This window comes from Pecten maximus, chromosome 5 (assembly GCF_902652985.1).
Source record: "Pecten maximus chromosome 5, xPecMax1.1, whole genome shotgun sequence".
Taxonomy (NCBI): Eukaryota; Metazoa; Mollusca; class Bivalvia; order Pectinida; family Pectinidae; genus Pecten; species Pecten maximus.
Window position 1 is genome coordinate 39,275,109 of NC_047019.1, and position 20,245 is coordinate 39,295,353.

General features: G+C 37.4%; 2 protein-coding genes across 2 annotated transcripts in view; both read left to right on the forward strand.

Moving 5' to 3' along the window:
• Nucleotides 1-6,619, forward strand: LOC117327996 (biogenesis of lysosome-related organelles complex 1 subunit 3-like). Its single transcript, XM_033885289.1, has 6 exons — nucleotides 1-129; nucleotides 585-696; nucleotides 1,127-1,238; nucleotides 2,927-2,946; nucleotides 3,227-3,348; nucleotides 5,990-6,619. The coding sequence occupies exons 1-6, from the start codon at nucleotides 49-51 to the stop codon at nucleotides 6,122-6,124; spliced, it is 582 nt and encodes a 193-aa protein (XP_033741180.1). The 5' UTR covers nucleotides 1-48; the 3' UTR covers nucleotides 6,125-6,619.
• A 2,922-nt stretch (nucleotides 6,620-9,541) lies between these two features.
• Nucleotides 9,542-20,245, forward strand: part of LOC117327998 (splicing factor 3A subunit 3-like) — a 36,151-nt gene continuing 25,447 nt past the window's right edge. The window contains exon 1 of the mRNA XM_033885291.1: nucleotides 9,542-9,723. Within this exon, the coding sequence (XP_033741182.1) occupies nucleotides 9,628-9,723 (96 nt within the window). The 5' untranslated portion in view covers nucleotides 9,542-9,627. The remainder of the gene's footprint in view (nucleotides 9,724-20,245) is intronic.

Here is a 20,245-nt window from a genome sequence, read left to right on the forward strand (position 1 = left end):
TTTTTGTGACAGTGGTTAGTTTCATTTCGTGGGAGGAGAACTATTGCGATGGAACCTGCTGTGCAGACAGTTGTCCCCGGTGAAGCTTCCGAGTCGGACGACGATGAAGTTGATGCTACAGTGACGAATGTTCGTCTTTTCTTAAATTATTTTGTGATGAATTGCATTAACATATTTCTTCAATTCCGTAAAGTTCAATCTCGTTGGTGTACCGACAATAAAGTCTGTGATAAATTTTAATGAAAACGACAAATTTCACTTTTGCCAACATTTTCCCATTTATTCATCCACTATTAACGTCTGACATCTGGTATTATATGTCGGCCATTGCACCTACCTCTTATATTTTTTATTGTTGAATAGTTTGGTAATCGTGTATGAAAACATTTGCAAAGTGTGGTCATTGGTAAAAGTGTTAAAATTTGTTTAATAAAATGCACTGGTAGATTTCATTCGTGTACATACGATAGGAAACTATCTGATATAACGAAGATCTTCACCCAGATCTTTAGTGAATTGATCATCCCTCCTGCTTTTCCCGTCCTGTATGATTTATTTGACATTTTAACCTTATGTTTATATAGAATACCACAGATCCTGAGCAGACTGTGGTATCTGGAGAAGCTTCAGAGTCTGAGGATGATGAAGCAGATGTCCCTACTAAACAGGACAGACCAGAATTTCCTCCTCTAAAAGGTTGGGGGAAATAATAAAAAATACCACAAATAGGTTGATCTACTCATTTTATGATCCAGCTCTGAGTTTCGAAACATTTCGGGGCCATATTTGTAATACAAATCACATGATTTTATGTAATGTCTGGTCAAATACTTTTTTCATCCAGAGGATTTTTCTGTATCAAGTGAGATCTTGTCAGCTCACGCTAAAAAAAAATTCAGTGAGACTTAATAATAATTAAAACTTTGATAATTGAAATCACCTTTTTTTAAGATTAATTTAGAAAACTAGAAATTATCATGTAATAGTTTTGTATATGTAGTTTCATAAAACAAAATGATGAAATATGTGTTGCTATGTAATGATATCGATTTACAATTTTGCATTGATACAAAGATAGAGACATCATGCAGGTTTGTGTTATTTATAACTTTGGTTCATTTTATAGTGGACACGAATGGTAAAGGAGACAATGATGATATCATTTCTGGAGACCAATTGTCAACCTCTACCTCCCCAACTCTAAAGTCAGCTGATGTCTATAGACCTAAACATGACACGTAAGCTAGTCCATCTCTCCCACCTATAACTTCCCAACCCAGCTGATGTCTACAGATCTAGTTAGATAGTCCATCTCTATCACCCATCAGTCCCCCACCCAGAGACAGCTGATGTCTACAGATCTAGTTAGATAGTCCATCTCTATCACCCATCAGTCCCCCACCCAGAGACAGCTGATGTCTACAGATCTAGTTAGATAGTCCATCTCTACCACCCATCAGTCCCCCACCCAGAGACAGCTGATGTCTACAGATCTAGTTAGATAGTCCATCTCTATCACCCATCAGTCCCCCACCCAGAGACAGCTGATGTCTACAGATCTAGTTAGATAGTCCATCTCTACCATCCATCAGTCCCCCACCCAGAGACAGCTAATGTCTACAGATCTAGTTAGATAGTCCATCTCTATCACCCATCAGTCCCCACCCAGAGACAGCTAATGTCTACAGATCTAGTTAGATAGTCCATCTCTATCACCCATCAGTCCCCCACCCATAGAGAGCTGATGTATAGATGTAAATACAACACAAAAGTTAAGCTGATCTCCCACTTAGTTTTTATACTCCCGACGAAAGACGGGACGTATTATGTTATCATGTTGGCGGGCGGACGGGCGTTCGGGCGGGCACATATGGTGTCCGGACCATAACTCCAATACTACTCGACCCAGGCTCTCCATACTTGACACAAATATACATCTTGATGAGCTGGAGTGTCGCATACCAAAATCATGCCCCTTACCCCCATATTTGCGAAGTTATTCCCCTTTGATGATTTTACTTGTCCGGACCATAACTCCAGTACTACTCGACCCAGGCTCTCCATACTTGACACAAATATACATCTTGATGAGCTGGAGTGTCGCATACCAAAATCATGCCCCTTACCCCCTGTATTTGTGGAGTTATTCCCCTTTGATGATTTTACTTGTCCGGACCATAACTCCAATACTACTCAACCCAGGCTCTCCATACTTATCACAAATATACATCTTGATGAGCCGGAGTGTCGCATACCAAAATTTTACAAGTAGAAGTTGAAATTGTAAAAATTATTATGATTTTTTAAAAATTTTGGCATATTATGGACTTAACTGTTTTTCCAATATTCTTGAGTTAATGTTTTGGTTAAAATTTTGTAATTGCTCACCATTCACTTAATAATGGTATTAGGAGGCTGATTCTTTGCAAAGAGGTTGTTTTAATATATATATTCTGTATATAACATGTGAACTAATTTTTGTGTTGTTGTGTCTAAACCAAGGTTTCCCATATTTGCAACATATATACATCTCGTCATTTAAAGTTGCCCTTCGGTTTCGACTACACACCATTATGTGTATCAATATCTCCTTCCAACTTTCCAACAATGATACTTCATTTTAAAGCATTACAACCTGTGAAACTACCCTCTTCCAAGTGTCAAATATTGCGGCGGGCGTATGTTGTGGCCCTCCAACGACCAACGGGCCCTTGTTTAATTAATTTAATATTGCTGAATCATTTTCGTAGTTGCTAGTTGAAGTATCATCATGAATGCACAAATGATATTTTTAATGTTGAACTTTAGTAAACTATAGCTAATAATATGGTTATAATGATTTGATTACAAAATGAATTTGATTTGAAGATACATACAGATTATTGATCACTTATATAAGTTGTATGATGAACTTTTTATATTTCAGCTTGCTCCATAGGAAATTAAGTAAGTAATTTCTTAATGGATGTCATGATTGATCTTTTTTATAAAAGGAAATATAATTATTGTAAGCAGTTTTAGTCTCCTGGTCAAATGTTGATTATAAGCTTATACATGTACAACATAACACAATATCAATTGTCACTCTGAAAATGTACTTCACACTGTACATAACCATGTCTTTCTTCAGCTCTTTAAAGAGATTATAATTTGATAACCAACCCAATATCAATATCAGCATGATGATAATCACAAGATTTGTATCAAAGTGATGTGAAATTTGTAGGGGAGAGGAATACCTCATTGAGACGCCATATTGTTGATGCTGTTCACCAGGCCTATCAAACGTCAACTAAAGACCTCCACAACACGACACAGCAACTCCACAAATCACAGAGTGTTGTCATGGTAAGGTTTACCACATATAAATTGTAGTGGTTTAATTTCTTTGGACTAATTATATAAGCTTTGTTGTGAAATTACCTGTTACATTCAACATTCTTTCAGAATTATTAGTTATTCAGCCATTTTCATATCCTGCTACATAATAATACGTCAGAAACACATTTGCAATGATAAAATACTTAAGCCCAAATAAACCATGTAAGTAATGCTGTATTTTCATAGTGATTATACAGTTAGGTAGAGAGTACATCTGTACAAACCCTAATTTTAAAAGAAGACTTTCTTTTTTCTTTTTTTCTTTTTTGGTAGATTATTCTTTCTATAACAGAAAGGCTTTTATTCTGGTTAAAGTTACTTCCCTTTCAAATTGTTCAGAGATTTCCATCTAAATTGATGTAATAACACATTTTTCAGAGCCCAGTGTGAAATTTGATACAGGATGTTGACAATGTTAAATTTGTGCTTTGTTCCATTTAATCAAAAAACTGTAATTTGCTTCAGAAGTAACAACCTTTAACTGTCTCTTGTAAATAAATTATACCTTCACAAGATTGAAACCTTTGCAGAAAATGCACCAGTAAGTCATTGTAAAGGCTGTGGTATGCTTTATTTATGAGAAATAATTGAAATGCTTTTAACGAAGACATACCAGGTAAAGCAAGTATACATGTTGTATCTACATTTTCTATGACGTCTGATAAGTTTCTGCTTCATGCAATATGTTAACACTACATGTATACGAATTATACAGCTTTGTAATTTGATATTTATAGTATTCTTACAATCATATTTGTTATTTACAAAACTTTTACAGAGGTTTTACAATCCAATTTGCTATTTATAGATTATTTACAATCCTTATTAGCCCACCATCATCAGATGGTGGGCTAATCAAATTGCCCTGCGTCTGTGGCCTGTGGTCCGTGGTCCGTCCGTCCGTCCGTCCGTTCGTCCATCCGTCCGTCCATCCATCCCTCCATCCCTCCATAAACAATTCTTATTATCATTATTTTTCAGAAAGTGCTAAAGGGATCTTTCTGAAATGTCATGTATAGGTTGCCATTGCTCCCTAGTTATGCATATTTCATTTTGGGACCAGTCGGAAAACAACATGGCCGACAGGCAGCCATCTTGGATTTTGACAATTGAAGTTTGTTATCGCTATTTCTCAGAAAGTACTGAAGGGGTCTTTCTGAAATTTCATATGTAGGTTCCCCTTGCTCCCAAGTTGTGCATATTGCATTTGAGATTGATCAGAAAACAACATGGCTGACAGGCCGCCATCATGGATTTTGACCATTGAAGTTTGTTATCGCTATTTCTCATAAAGTACTGAAGGGATCTTTCTAAAATTTAATATGTAGGTTCCCCTTGGTCCCTTGTTATGCATATTGCACTTTTTGGAACCAGTCAGAAAACAACATGGCCGACAGGCAGCTATCTTGGATTTTGACCATTGAAGTTTGTTATTGCTATTTTACAGAAGGTACTGAAGGGATCTATCTCAAATTTCATATGTAGGTTCCCCTTGGTTCCTTTTATTGCATTTTGGGACCAATCTGAAAACAACATGGCCGACAGACAGCCATTATTGCTAAATCTCAAATTTCATATATAGATTCCCCTTGTTTGAAAATTACTAGAGGGATGTTTCTCCATTTTGCACAGATTAGTAAGAGGAAGGGGAAAATAGAGAGAAGATCAATCTGACTATAAAGATCATTCAATGGTGGCGCCAAGATCCCTCTAGTTTACAGTACATTTACAGTGTTAACGTTATTTACAGTATATTTACTGTCCTATTTGTTATTTACAGTCCTATTTATTATTTACAGTATATTTACAGTCCTATTTATTATTTACAGTATATTTACAGTCCTATTTGCTATTAACAATACATTCACAGTCCTATTTGCTATTTACAGTATATTTACAGTACTATTTGTTATTTACAATACATTCACAGTCCTATTTGCTATTTACAGTATATTTACAGTACTATTTGTTATTTACAGTATATAATATTTACAGTCCTATTTGCTATTTACAATACATTCACAGTCCTATTTGCTATTTACAGTATATTTATAGTCCTATTTGCTATTTATAGTATATTTACAGTCCTATTTATTATTTACAGTATATTTACAGTCCTATTTGCTATTAACAATACATTCACAGTCCTATTTGCTATTTACAGTATATTTACAGTACTATTTGTTATTTACAGTATATTTACAGTCCTATTTGCTATTTACAATACATTCACAGTCCTATTTGCTATTTACAGTATATTTACAGTACTACATGTATTTGTTATTTACAGTATATTTACAGTCCTATTTGCTATTTACAATATATTTACTGTCCTATTTGTTATTTACAGTATATTTAGTCCTATTTGTTATTTACAGTCCTATTTGTTATTTACAGTACATTTACTGTCCTATTTGTTATTTACAGTCCTATTTGTTATTTACAGTACATTTACAGTCCTATTTGCTATTTACAATATATTTACTGTCCTATTTGCTATTTACAGTATATTTATAGTCCTATTTGCTATTTACAGTATATTTACTGTCCTATTTATGTACTGTTCTGTTTGGTACACAATAGATTTACTATCTTATTTGTTTTACAGGATATTTCCCACAACATGAGATTACTGACTAATGACCTGTTTTACCTGGAGGATAAAATTGACATCATAACAACATGTAAAATACTACCAGACATCAACATTGCTGTGCCTAGTACTTCAAATCCATCAACATAGTCCTGTCAGACATCAACATTTCTGTATCCTGGTACACTCATACACATATAATGACACGAACAAAAAAAATGGCTGCAGTTTTATGGAGATATATAATATTGTACACTTGTATTTATAAAAAACTTTATAATAATATATTTAACTGATCACCAATTTAAAGAATTTGTTTGTTTTTTTTTTTTTTTTTTTTTTGTAACATTCCTATGTTAATTGTTATTTTTTTACAGTAAATACTGTTGTTTGTATTAATATGTCACATGTGACTCATGAGAACATGTGTTTATTAGCCTTCCATCATCAGATGGTTGGCTGTTTGAATTGTCTTTCGTCCTTGATCTAGAACAGTCAATGTATAATCAGCACTTAATTGTTAGATTTGATATGTACATAATTATATCCCTTATCAAATGTTTAAACAAAAAGTAATTTGCCAAAGGCTTTGAAATTGAGGATGATTAATTCAAATGTGCAATATGAATAAAAATATAAACATTATTCTGTAGTCTAGTTGTTATTAACCATTATCAGATGGTAAACATTACTTTGTAGTCTAGTTTTTATTAGCTCACCTGGCCTGAAGTGCTGGTGAGCTTATGGCATGGCGCGGCGTCCATCGTCCGTTCGTCAACTTTTCCTTTAAAGCGCTACTAGTCCTAAACTACTCAGTGGATTTTGACCAAATTTGAATCGCTCCTTTAAATCGCTACTAGTCATAAAGTTATAAATGAATTTGAACCAAATTTGGTCAGGAACATCCTTGGAAGAAGGGGAGCAGAGTTTGTATAAATGTTTGATCTGAACCCCCAGGGGCCTGAGGTGCGGGGCCAAATAGAGATTAGTCTTTAAATTGCTACTAGTCATAAAGTTTTTAATGGATTTTAACTAGATTTGGTCAGGAACATCCTTGGGGGAAGGGGAACAGAGTTTGTATACATTTTTATTCTCATTCCCCAGGGGCCTGAGGGGTGGGGCCAAAAAGGGAAATAGGGGTCAATCCTTTAAATCGCTACTAGTCATAAAGTTATGAATGAATTTTCACCAAATTTGGTCAGGAACATCCTTGGGGAAGGGGAACAGAGTTTGTATGAATTTTTACTCTGAACCCCCAGGGGCATTTGGGGCGGGGCCCAATAGGGAAAATAGGGGTTTATCCTTTAAATCGCTATTTATCATACAGTTATGAATGGATTTGAACCAAATTTGGTCTGGAATATCCTTGGGGGAAGGGGGAAAGAGAGTTTATATAAATATTGACTCTGACCCCCAAGGGGCTTGAAGGGTGGGGCCAAATAGGGGAAATAGAGATTTGTCTTTATATCGCTACTAGTCAAAGTTTTAAATGGATTTGAACCCAATTTGGTCAGAAACATTCTTGGTGAAAGGGGAACAGATTTTGCATAAATGGTTACTGTAACCCTCCATCCCATAACTATGTATAGCATCGCTGGACATTAAGGGATAAACACAATTCTTATGTAAAAATAGGCCCAAGGGTCTTTCCCCACCCTAAGGGAATTAGTTTCTTTAAACACAATTATGTTGTAAAAATAATACATAGGGTCTTTCAGTCCCTTAGAGAGTATGTGTATTAACAAATTGAACATGAACATTATTTTGACGTTTTGTCAAATCAAACCAGGTGAGCGATACAGGCCCCATGGGCCTCTTGTTCACCATCATCAGATGGTGGGCTATCATCCTTCACCCATGGTCTGTTATCATTCTGTTTGTAAGCAATCCTTATCATCACTTTTTATTTATACTGTAAAGATCAATCTTTCTCAAATTTCATGACAAGCAGACATTTTGAATTCTGACAGTTTGATATCACCTTTTTTCTTGGAAAGTTCTTCATGGATCTTTCTCAAATTACAAATGTAGATTTCCCTTTGGCCTTTTGCATTATCCATTTTGAGACTGATTGGGTAACAAAATGGCTGACAAGCAGCCATCTTGGATTTAGACAAAATAAATTTGTTATTGTTTGCCTCGGGGGAAATTTTTCATGGAACTTTCTGAAATGATGTATGCATATTCCTATACAGTAGGTCTCCTTGTAAAATAGATAACTGATCGAATAAACAAATGGCAGACAGCAGCCATTTTGCATAGATTTGCTGTTCTTGTTTTTCTAATTTCACATATATATAGGCTCCCCTATGTTGAATTTTGAGTGATCCAAATAGACAATGGCTAACAGGCAAACATCTTAGATTTCAGTAGTTAAGTTTGTTATCGCTATTTCTCAGAAAGTGGAAGATGATCGAATCTTTCTTGAATTCCATGCTGATGGTAAATTCTCTTGCTGATCTAAAAAACAAAATGTCCAATAGGCCAATGTTACTAGCATCTACAACTTAAAACTAAACTGTATATGATAATAGCATGATAATTTCAATTTTCCAATTGTTATTTTTCCATTTCTAGACAGTAACATTCCTGCATCCCCTACCTACCATGTTAGACCCAGTTGATTCAGTATGCAAGGGTTTGTTAATTCCCTTTATCACACTAACTTTGACAGATGTTGACTTTGATGGAAAAAATAGCATTACAAGGTTCTGAGAGATGCAGCTATAGCTGGTTGATGAAGCCTGTCGGAAAGTTTTATGGTCAACATTATGATCTCATTTGGAAATCATATCAACATATTTGATGTTTGTTGATATGCCTAGTGGTTCTGTAATTGTCATCTTAAGTCGTCTTATTAAGAATGTCGTCAACATTTTTGGTAAAGTATATAAAGATACTTTATTCACAGTTTGCCCTCGCTTTATAAACTTTGAGTTCAAATTATGGTTTTAATATATTGGTATTTTGCTGTCAATTTTAGTTATCATTCAACTATTTTCTCAGGAATTAAGTTCCTGGCTGGTCTTGCAGGTTCCCTCTTTTTAATTAAGAGAAAAGACAAAATGCAACAAAAAAAAAAGAGAAAAGACAAGTCTAAGTACTGCATGTACACCAATCCTTAGTGATACTAATTAAATTAATGATGGTTTGGTTTTGTGCCATGTCACAGTTTATATATTAATACTGAAATGATGCCTAATAGGCATATATAGATGGAGAACAGCTGGCACTTATAACTCATTACTGATATCATTTTTGGGAGAAAAACATTATTCAGGGGAGGTAACTGTATTAATTTCAGGACAGTTGATTTTAAGACCTCTGAATGCAAACGTTAAAAGTGGGAGGCAACTTCAATGTTATCTTAACTGTAAATATTGTAAAAGAATTGTTCATTATTACTTTAATTCATTTTAATTATCTTTGAGTGATATAAAACAATGCTGGATTATGCATCTTTTAACACTTGAAAACGTTTTAGTTTCGTAAATTTCCAAATAAGCAGCTAGCTTTAGCAATTAGGTGATCGGAGCGCTTAATTTCAGCGTGGATATCCGTGTGTCTGTTAAGCATTTATTAGACACTGATCAACACGCATCGCCGGTGCGTATGTTGAATATATTCAGAGGAGGATTTGTATTTATCTAACGATGGAGGCTTTATTGGAACAGCAGCGTCGCTACCATGAGGAGCGAGAAAGACTTACAGATGCGATGACAAAAGAAATGCTTCATCCTGCAAAACCGGTAGGCACAATAAGTCTCGGGTAACTTAGCATGTGATGGCCACAAATGTTGATGTTTTGAAAACAACGAAACATTCTTCCGTTATATGCCACGGACAGATGATAATTTGGCTTATTGCCTGTAGGTAACATGCCATGGCTTTATTGTCTCAGGTTTGGTTAATCCGATAAATTACTGTTCACTTAATCGATATTCTATTTTCAATAATGAGACTAATTCGATATACACATTATGACATAGACTATCATAGAGACTTTTTATTATAAAATTAGACAAAACTATCTAGGCCTCTACAGTGATTATTTATACGGTAAACCTCCGGTTAATTCGAACAAAATTAAATAAATATTGACGAACTTGTTCGAATTATTCGAAATTATGCTTCAGAAAATAAGCGCGAGTTCGAACTATCCGAGTCTTAGCCCGAGTTTTCTCTGGCCCTGTCGCCATGTCTGGTGTAGGGCCAGAGCGCACTACTATTATCAGGTCGTGGAAACCCCTGGATCAGCGTATAATACATCGATCGGCCTATTATACGCCAATCGACCTATAGGTGTATACCGCGATCGACGTATCACGTGCATTTCGGGCCGAGCAAGTCATTACGAACAGAGTCGCAAGATGGTAAGTATCGGAGCGTGTTCTCTTGCTTTTACGAATGTCCATGAATGAACATTTCATGAATGTAGATGCTATGTAAATAATTTCAGATAATTGTGATGACCCTACTACAATATTAATTAAAATAAGTTTTAAATGCCATTTTATGCATTAAAACTACCCAAACCTGATTGCGAATTATGTCAAGTGTCTGACTGGTCCAGGTATGCCGCCATCTTCAATTAACCCGGATGTAGGGGCTCACTATTTCTCGGAATCTTCATCCGTTACAAAGGAGATGATGTTATCTATGGAAACGCAGTAGGAGCATATATGCATAGATAACCATAATTGTTATTTGGATGTCGAGAAACATGTTAAATCAACCAAACAAAGCACATTTCTTAACAATCAATGTATTGAACTAAGTTTTCGTTTATCATTAGTAATTATTTCAATGATGTTACATTTATGTGTTCAATTTTCGTTGTTATTGTTGTTCAAAACATACTGAAACTAATATTTATATGCAAACTAATTGAAATCCATAAAATAATTCCTGGTAACACGAACCTGACAAAGCTTTGCAAAATTTTAATTGTAAATATGACTACAACCTGGCGATTTTAAGGAATGTATTCAAATGAGCAATGATTTTCTTTCCACTAAAAATCAAATGCAAATGATTAAGCTAATAATATTTTGAACAACTAGGCTCGGAAATGTAGAATTCTACTTTTTTTTTATAATTTTATTGAAACTTAAGTAATATAAATGTATAAATTTTCAATTGTGGTATTTTGAATATTGTAATGAATAATTATATAACAATTAAACACATTTTGTATTCCGGTTTTAAATGTTTGTGTTGGGTTCTAAGTATAACGTTGCAATGTATGTCTACATGTATTTCTCAATATTGTATAGCACTTGTGGTTCACCGTAGAATACATGTTTGCATGAACTTATGTAATTTTACGTACCAAAAAGTCGGATATCTTCCGAATGCTACGCTTTCCATATACGTGTACTTCTGCAATGGCGGGTGATGTAACATGTGTACAGGCTGCTTCGTAGGAACTCGCAAGAATAAAGCCAACACAGGTGAATTTATACCAAAATGTTTAATGCCACGTCAGTTTGAGTACATATTGCATGCTTTTACAGCTTTTTCGGCTAGAAGTAAGACCAAGGCTGTGCGCACGAAAAATGTTTACCTGCGGTGATTGCATGATTTTGATTCGCCGTGTGACTGAGGCACAAACTGTGTCAAAAACGTGTCAATATACGTCGATCGCGGTATACACCTATAGGTCGATCGATGTATTATATGCCGATCCAGGGGTTTCCCCGACCTGATTATATGATACTATATATTATATACGGATGGAATAAAACACCCAGGTGGGACTAAATGGGTGTTCTGGGGTAAATACCTTATTTGACCTAATAAGGGCACCCCTACCTTTTTTCAAGGAAATAAATCTTTGAGTGTCAAAATGGTGTTCAAAAGTAATAATTCATGTGAAATGTTTTGCTACTTTATGTGTTCAATTTTCTTCAGCAAATTAAGTATTACTTAATTTGCTGAAGAAAATTGAACACATAAAGTAAACTGGAAGACAGTTTTCACCAAATTTTGTCTATTCCTACAGATGACATGTCAGTGCAAAGAGCACCCGAAACTAAACACTGTACATACAAATAATAACTTACCATCTTTATTTGAAGATAAATTAAAACTTAAAAGACTTCATTCTTGTTGATAAATAACTTTTGTTCAGAACAGAAAGCTAGTAAAAGACATTGTAAATCAATTATTAGGTCAAAGAAAACGATGTCTGATATGATCTGGGAAATCACCTGTGTCTATAAATAGAACACAAAAGAGTTCCATTTGAACATACAATGTAAATGGTGGAACACGTTCTCTGGTCTAAAGATCAGCTGGCATAGTTTACAAGTTTACAGGAATATTCAAGTGATGTTTAAGCTTAATATATGATAATGAACAGATATCTTCATCTGGAATATTTTTATGACTGCATATTTTATCGTTTCCACATGTACAGCCTTGGGTATTCTGCTATAAGGTAGAGTCTGTTTCATAAAACTTCAGAATAACTAATCTTAATAAGGGCGCCCCCCACTGTCAATTACCCGCGCCCTGCGCCCTTATTAGGTCAAATACGGTAAATATCTCATTTATCCATATATGTAAGGTAGGTGTTATGCCACTCCCGATTTTATTGTATTTGCACCAGATTCTTAGCGACACCAAACGGTGTCAGATAATTCCACGTTTTCATAAAGTAGTGCGCTCTGGCCCTACACCAGACATGGTGAAATGGCCAGAGAAAACTTGGGCTATCCAAGTCTATATCGACGAAAATCTCGGCAGAGTAAAATCATTTGACATAAACACATCCATTGTAAATCTGATACATCTGCCTGAACAATGGCATATTTATAAATAAGTAAAATGATAGTATTTTATTTAAATCAATGTCAATTGATCGTTAAACCTTCTTTCTTTCGCAATATTGTGCGAAGCTGCTCGAGCAATGCGTAGCCTATAGGCCCCAAAACAGTACAGGTTTCATTTGTGACACAAAAGTTAAACATTTGTACAGTATAATCTCTGCATGGCTATATTTTTTATCTGAATCAGAAACTATTGCGTAATTATTAGGTCATCTGACCCAAAGGGTCAGGATGACCTATAGTCATCGTGCTTCGTCCGTCGTCGTCCGCCGTGCGCCGTCTGTAAACTTTTTCTTTCAAAACGCTACTCCTCCTTAACCCTTGGGTGGATTACTTCCAAATTTGGTTTGAAGCATCATTGGGGGAGGGCAATCATATTTTATATAAATGAGGCTGGTCTGACCCCTGGGGCCAGAAGGGTGGGGCCCCAAAAAGGGAACTTAGGTGAATATTGCTATAAAATCCTACTCCTCCTTTACCCTTGGGTGGATTACAACTAAATTTGGTGTGAAACATCATTAGGGGAGGGCGGCCATATTTTTAGCCCACCATCATCAGATGGTGGGCTATTCAAATCGCCCTGCGTCCGTGGTCCGTGGTCCGTCCCTCCGTCCGTCCGTCCGTCCGTAAACAATTCTTGTTATCGCTAATCCTCAGAGAGTACTGAAGGGATCTTTCCCAAATTTCATATGTGGGTTCCCCTTGGTGCCTAGTTATGCATATTGTATTTTGAGACCAATCGGAAAACAACATGGCCGACAGGCAGCCATCTTGGATTTTGACAACTGAAGTTTGTTATCGCTATTTCTGAGAAAGTACTGAAGGGATTTTTCTCAAATTTCATATGTAGGCTTCCCTTGGTGCCTAGTTATGCATATTGCATTTTGAGACCAATCGTAAAACAACATGGCCGACAGGCAGCCATCTTGGATTTTGATAATTGAAGTTTGTTATCGCTATTTCTCAGAAAGTACTGAAGGGATCTTTCTCAAATTTCATATGTAGGCTTCCCTTGGTGCCTAGTTATGCATAAAGCATTTTGAGACCAATCGGAAAACAACATGGCTGACAGGCAGCCATCTTGGATTTTGATAATTGAAGTTTGTTATCGCTATTTCTGAGAAAGTACTGAAGGGATCTTTCTCAAATTTCATATGTAGGTTCCCCTTGGTGCCTAGTTATGCATATTGCATTTTGAGACCAATCGGAAAACAACATGGCCGACAGGCAGCCATCTTGGATTTTGACAATTGAAGTTTGTTATCGCTATTTCTGAGAAAGTACTGAAAGGATCTTTCTCAAATTTCATATGTAGGCTTCCCTTGGTGCGTAGTTATGCCTATTGCATTTTGAGACCAATCGTAAAACAACATGGCCGACAGGCAGCCATCTTGGATTTTGACAATTGAAGTTTGTTATCGCTATTTCTCAGAAAGTACTGAAGGGATTTTTCTCAAATTTCATATGTAGGCTTCCCTTGGTGCCTAGTTATGCATATTGCATTTTGAGACCAATCGTAAAACAACATGGCCGACAGGCAGCCATCTTGGATTTTGATAATTGAAGTTTGTTATCGCTATTTCTCAGAAAGTACTGAAGGGATCTTTCTCAAATTTCATATGTAGGCTTCCCTTGGTGCCTAGTTATGCATATTGCATTTTGAGACCAATCGGAAAACAACATGGCCGACAGGCAGCCATCTTGGATTTTGATAATTGAAGTTTGTTATCGCTATTTCTGAGAAAGTACTGAAGGGATCTTTCTCAAATTTCATATGTAGGTTGCCCTCTGTGTCTAGTTATACATATTGGATTTTGAGACCAGTCAGAAAACAACCTGGCTGACAGGCAGCCATCTTGTATTTTGAAAATTGAAGTTTGTTATCGCTATTGTACAGAAGGTACTGAAGGAATCTTTCTCAAATTTCATATGTAGGTTCCCCTTGGTCCCTGGTATTGCATTTTGGGACCAATCGGAAAACAACATGGCTGACAGACAGCCATTATCGCTAAATCTTAAATTTTATATATAGGTTCCCCTTGTTTGAAAAGTACTAGATCTAGAGGGCTGTTTCTGAATTTACACAGATTAGTAAGACTTAGAAGAAGGGAAAAGTAGAGAAAAGATCAATCTGACATGGAACCTATAAAGATCATTCAATGGTGGGTGCCAAGATCCCTCTGGGATCTCTTGTATATAAATGAAGTTGGTGTGACCCCTGGGGCCTGAGGGGCGGGGCCCCAAAAGGGGAACTTTAATGAAATTTTGCTATAAAATCCTACTCCTCCTTAACCCTTTAGTGGATTTCAACCAGATATGTTGTGAAACATCATTTGGGGAGGGCGGTCATATTTTATATAAATGAGGCTGGTGTGACCACTAGGGCCTGAGGGGCGGGGCCCCAAAAGGGGAACTTTGATGAAATTTTGCTATAAAATCCTACTCTTCCTTAACCCTTTAGTGGATTTCAACCAGATATGTTGTGAAACATCATTTGGGGAGGGCGGTCATATTTTTAGCCCACCATCATCAGATGGTGGGCTATTCAAATCGCCCTGCGTCCGTGGTCCGTCGTCCGTCCGTCCGTCCGTCCCTCCGTCCGTCCCTCCCTCCGTCCGTCCGTAAACAATTCTTGTTATCGCTAATCCTCAGAAAGTACTGAAGAGATCTTTCTCAAACTTCATATGTAGGTTCCCCTTGGTGCCTAGTTATGCATATTGCATTTTGGGACCGATCAGAAAACAACATGGCCGACAGGCAGCCATCTTGGATTTTGACAATTGAAGTTTGTTATCGCTATTTCTGAGAAAGTACTGAAGGGATCTTTCTCAAATTTCTTATGTAGGTTCCCCTTGGTGCCTAGTTATGCATATTGCATTTTGGGACCGATCGGAAAACAAGATGGCCGACAGGCAGCCATCTTGGATTTTGACCATTGAAGTTTGTTATCGCTATTTCTGAGAAAGTACAGAAGGGATCTTTCTCAAATTTCATATGTAGGTTCCTCTTGGTGCCTAGTTATGCATATTGCATTTTGGGACCGATCGAAAAACAACATGGCCGACAGGCAGCCATCTTGGATTTTGACCATTGAAGTTTGTTATCGCTATTTCTGAGAAAGTACTGAAGGGATCTTTCTCAAATTTCATATGTAGGTTCCCCTTGGTGCCTAGTTATGCATATTGCATTTTGGGACCGATCGGAAAACAAGATGGCCGACAGGCAGCCATCTTGGATTTTGACCATTGAAGTTTGTTATCGCTATTTTGAGAAAGTACAGAAGGGATCTTTCTCAAATTTCATATGTAGGTTCCTCTTGGTGCCTAGTTATGCATATTGCATTTTGGGACCGATCGGAAAACAACATGGCTGACAGGCAGCCATCTTGGATTTTGACCATTGAAGTTTGTTATCGCTATTTCTGAGAAAGTACTGAAGGGATCTTTCTCAAATTTCATATGTAGTTTCCTCTTGGTGCCTAGTTATGCATATTGCATTTTGGGACCGATCGGAAAACAACATGGCCGACAGGCAGCCATCTTGGATTTTGACCATTGAAGTTTGTTATCGCTATTTCTGAGAAAGTACAGAAGGGATCTTTCTCAAATTTCATATGTAGGTTCCCCTTGGTGCCTAGTTATGCAGATTGCATGTTGGGACCGATCGGAAAACAAGATGGCCGACAGGCAGCCATCTTGGATTTTGACCATTGAAGTTTGTTATCGCTATTTCTGAGAAAGTACTGAAGGGATCTTTCTCAAATTTCATATGTAGGTTCCCCTTGGTGCCTAGTTATGCATATTGCGATTTGAGACCAATCGGAAAACAACATGGCCGACATGCAGCCATCTTGGATTTTGACAATTGAAGTTTGTTATCGCTATTTCTGAGAAAGTACTGAAGAGATCTTTCTCAAATTTCATATGTAGGTTTCCCTTGGTGCCTGGTTATGCATATTGCGATTTGAGACCAATCTGAAAACAACATGGCCGACAGGCAGCCATCTTGGATTTTGACAATTGAAGTTTGTTATCACTATTTCTGAGAAAGTACAGAATGGATCTTTCTGAAATTTCATATGTAAGTTTCCCTTGGTGCCTAGTTATGCATATTGCGATTTGAGACCAATCTGAAAACAACATGGCCGACAGGCAGCCATCTTGGATTTTGATAATTGAAGTTTGTTATCACTATTTCTGAGAAAGTATTTAAGGGATCTTTCTCAAATTTCATATGTAAGTTTCCCTTGGTGCCTAGTTATGCATATTGCATTTTGAGACCAATCTGAAAATAACATGGCCGACAGTCAGCCGTCTTGGATTTTGACAATTGAAGTTTGTTATCGCTATTTCTGAGAAAGTACTGAAGGGATCTTTCTCAAATTTCATATGGAGGTTCCCCTTGGTGCCTCTTTATGTTTATTGCATTTTGAGATCAATTGGAAAACAATACGGCCGACAGACCGCCATCTTGGATTTTGACAATTGAAGTTTGTTATCTCTATTTCTCAAAGTACTGAATGGATCTTGCTCAAATCTCATAAGTAGGTTCCCCCTGGTCCCTTGTATTGCATTTTTGGACCAGTCTGTCCTCAAAACAACCTGGCAAACAAACAGCCATTATCGTTAAATCTCAAATTTCTTATATAGCTAGGATTCCCTTGTTTGAAAAGTACTGGAGGGATGTCTCAATTTGCACAGATTAGTAAAATGAAGGGAAAAGTAGAGAAAAGATCAATCTGACATGGAACTTATGAAGATCATTCAATGGTGGGCGCCAAGATCCCTCTGGGATCTCTTGTATATAAATGAAGTTGGTGTGACCCCTGGGGCCTGAGGGGCGGGGCCCCAAAAGGGGAACTTTGATGAAATTTTGCTATAAAATCCTACTCCTCCTTAACCCTTTAGTGGATTTCAACCAGATATGTTGTGAAACAACATTTGGGGAGGGCGGTCATATTTTATATAAATGAGGCTGGTGTGACCACTAAGGGCCTGAGAGGCGGGGCCCCAAAAGGGGAACTTTGATGAAATTTTGCTATAAAATCCTACTCCTCCTTAACCCTTTAGTGGATTTCAACCAGATATGTTGTGAAACATCATTTGGGGAGGGCGGTCATATTTTATATAAATGAAGTTGGTGTGACCCCTGGGGCCTGAGGGGCGGGGCCCCAAAAGGGGAACTTTGATGAAATTTTGCTATAAAATCCTACTCCTCCTTAACCCTTTAGTGGATTTCAACCAGATATGTTGTGAAACATCATTTGGGGAGGGCGGTCATATTTTATATAAATGAGGCTGGTGTGAGCCCTGGGGCCAGAGTGACGGGCCCAAAAAAGGGAACTTTGATGAAATTTTGCTATAAAATCCTACTCGTCCTTAACCCTTTGGTGGATTTCAACCAGATATTGTGTGAAACATCATTGGTGGAGGGTGGTCATATTTTTAGCCCACCATCATCAGATGGTGGGCTATTCAAATCGCCCTGCGTCCGTGGTCCGTCGTCCGTCCGTCCGTCCGTCCGTCCGTCCCTCCGTCCCTCCGTCCGTCCCTCCGTCCGTAAACAATTCTTGTTATCGCTATTTCTCAGAAAGTACTGAAAGAATCTTTCTCAAATTTCATATGTAGGTTCCCCTTGGTGCCTAGTTATGCATATTGCATTTTGAGACCAATCGGAAAACAAAATGGCCGACAGGCAGCCATCTTGGATTTTGACAATTGAAGTTTGTTATCGCTATTTCTGAGAAAGTACTAAAAGGATCTTTCTCAAATTTCATATGTAGGTTCCCCTTGGTGCCTAGTTATGCATATTGCATTTTTAGACCAATCGGAAAACAAAATGGCCGACAGGCAGCCATCTTGGATTTTGACAATTGAAGTTTGTTATCTCTATTTTTGAGAAAGTACTGAAGGGATCTTTCTCAAATTTCATATGTAGGTTCCCCTTGGTGCCTAGTTATGCATATTGCGTTTTTAGACCAATCGGATAACAACATGGCCGACAGGCAGCCATCTTGGATTTTGACAATTGAAGTTTGTTATCGCTATTTTTGAGAAAGTACTGAAGGGATCTTTCTCAAATTTCATATGTAGGTTCCCCTTGGTGCCTAGTTATGCATATTGCATTTTGAGACCAATCGGCAAACAAAATGGCCGACAGGCAGCCATCTTGGATTTTTAGCCCACCATCATCAGATGGTGGGCTATTCAAATCGCCCTGCGTCCGTGGTCCGTCGTCCGTCCCTCCGTCCGTCCGTCCGTCCGTAAACAATTCTTGTTATCGCTATTTCTCAGAAAGTACTGAAGGGATCTTTCTCAAATTTCATATGTAGGTTCCCCTTGGTGCCTAGTTATGCATATCGCATTTTGAGACCTATCGGAAAACAACATGGCCGACAGGCAGCCATCTTGGATTTTGACAATGAAGTTTGTTATCGCTATTTCTCAGAAAGTACTGAAGGGATCTTTCTCAAATTTCATATGTAGGTTCCCCTTGGTGCCTAGTTGTGCATATCGCATTTTGAGACCTATCGGAAAACAACATGGCCGAGAGGCAGCCATCTTGGATTTTGACAATGAAGTTTGTTATCGCTATTTCTCAGAAAGTACTGAAGGGATCTTTCTCAAATTTCATATGTAGGTTCCCCTTGGTGCCTAGTTATGCATATTGCATTTTGAGACTAATCGGAAAACAACATGGCCGACAGGCAGCCATCTTGGATTTTGACAATTGATGTTTGTTATCGCTATTTCTGAGAAAGTGCTGAAGGGATCTTTCTCAAATTTCATATGTAGGTTCCCCTTGGTGCCTAGTTATGCATATCGCATTTTGAGACCAATCGGAAAACAACATGGCCGACAGGCAGCCATCTTGGATTTTGACAATTGATGTTTGTTATCGCTATTTCTGAGAAAGTGCTGAAGGGATCTTTCTCAAATTTCATATGTAGGTTCCCCTTGGTGCCTAGTTATGCATATCGCATTTTGAGACCAATCGCAAAACAACATGGCCGACAGGCAGCCATCTTGGATTTTGACAATTGAAGTTTGTTATTGCTATTTCTCAGAAAGTACAGAAGGGATCTTTCTCAAATTTCATGTGTAGGTTCCCCTTGGTTCTTAGTTATGCATATTGCATTTTGAGACTAATCGGAAAACAACATGGCCGACAGGCAGCCATCTTGGATTTTGACAATTGATGTTTGTTATCGCTATTTCTGAGAAAGTGCTGAAGGGATCTTTCTCAAATTTCATATGTAGGTTCCCCTTGGTGCCTAGTTATGCATATCGCATTTTGAGACCAATCGCAAAACAACATGGCCGACAGGCAGCCATCTTGGATTTTGACAATTGAAGTTTGTTATTGCTATTTCTCAGAAAGTACAGAAGGGATCTTTCTCAAATTTCATGTGTAGGTTCCCCTTGGTTCTTAGTTATGC

Excerpts from the sequence above, each read along its gene's own strand:
- LOC117327996 (XM_033885289.1), top strand. The coding sequence starts at position 49 with ATGGAACCTGCTGTGCAGACAGTTGTCCCCGGTGAAGCTTCCGAGTCG. Across the intron at positions 130-584 it reads TTGATGCTACAGTGACGAAT|AATACCACAGATCCTGAGCA; the intron begins GTTCGTCTTTTC and ends ATGTTTATATAG. Across the intron at positions 1,239-2,926 it reads TATAGACCTAAACATGACAC|CTTGCTCCATAGGAAATTAA; the intron begins GTAAGCTAGTCC and ends TTTATATTTCAG.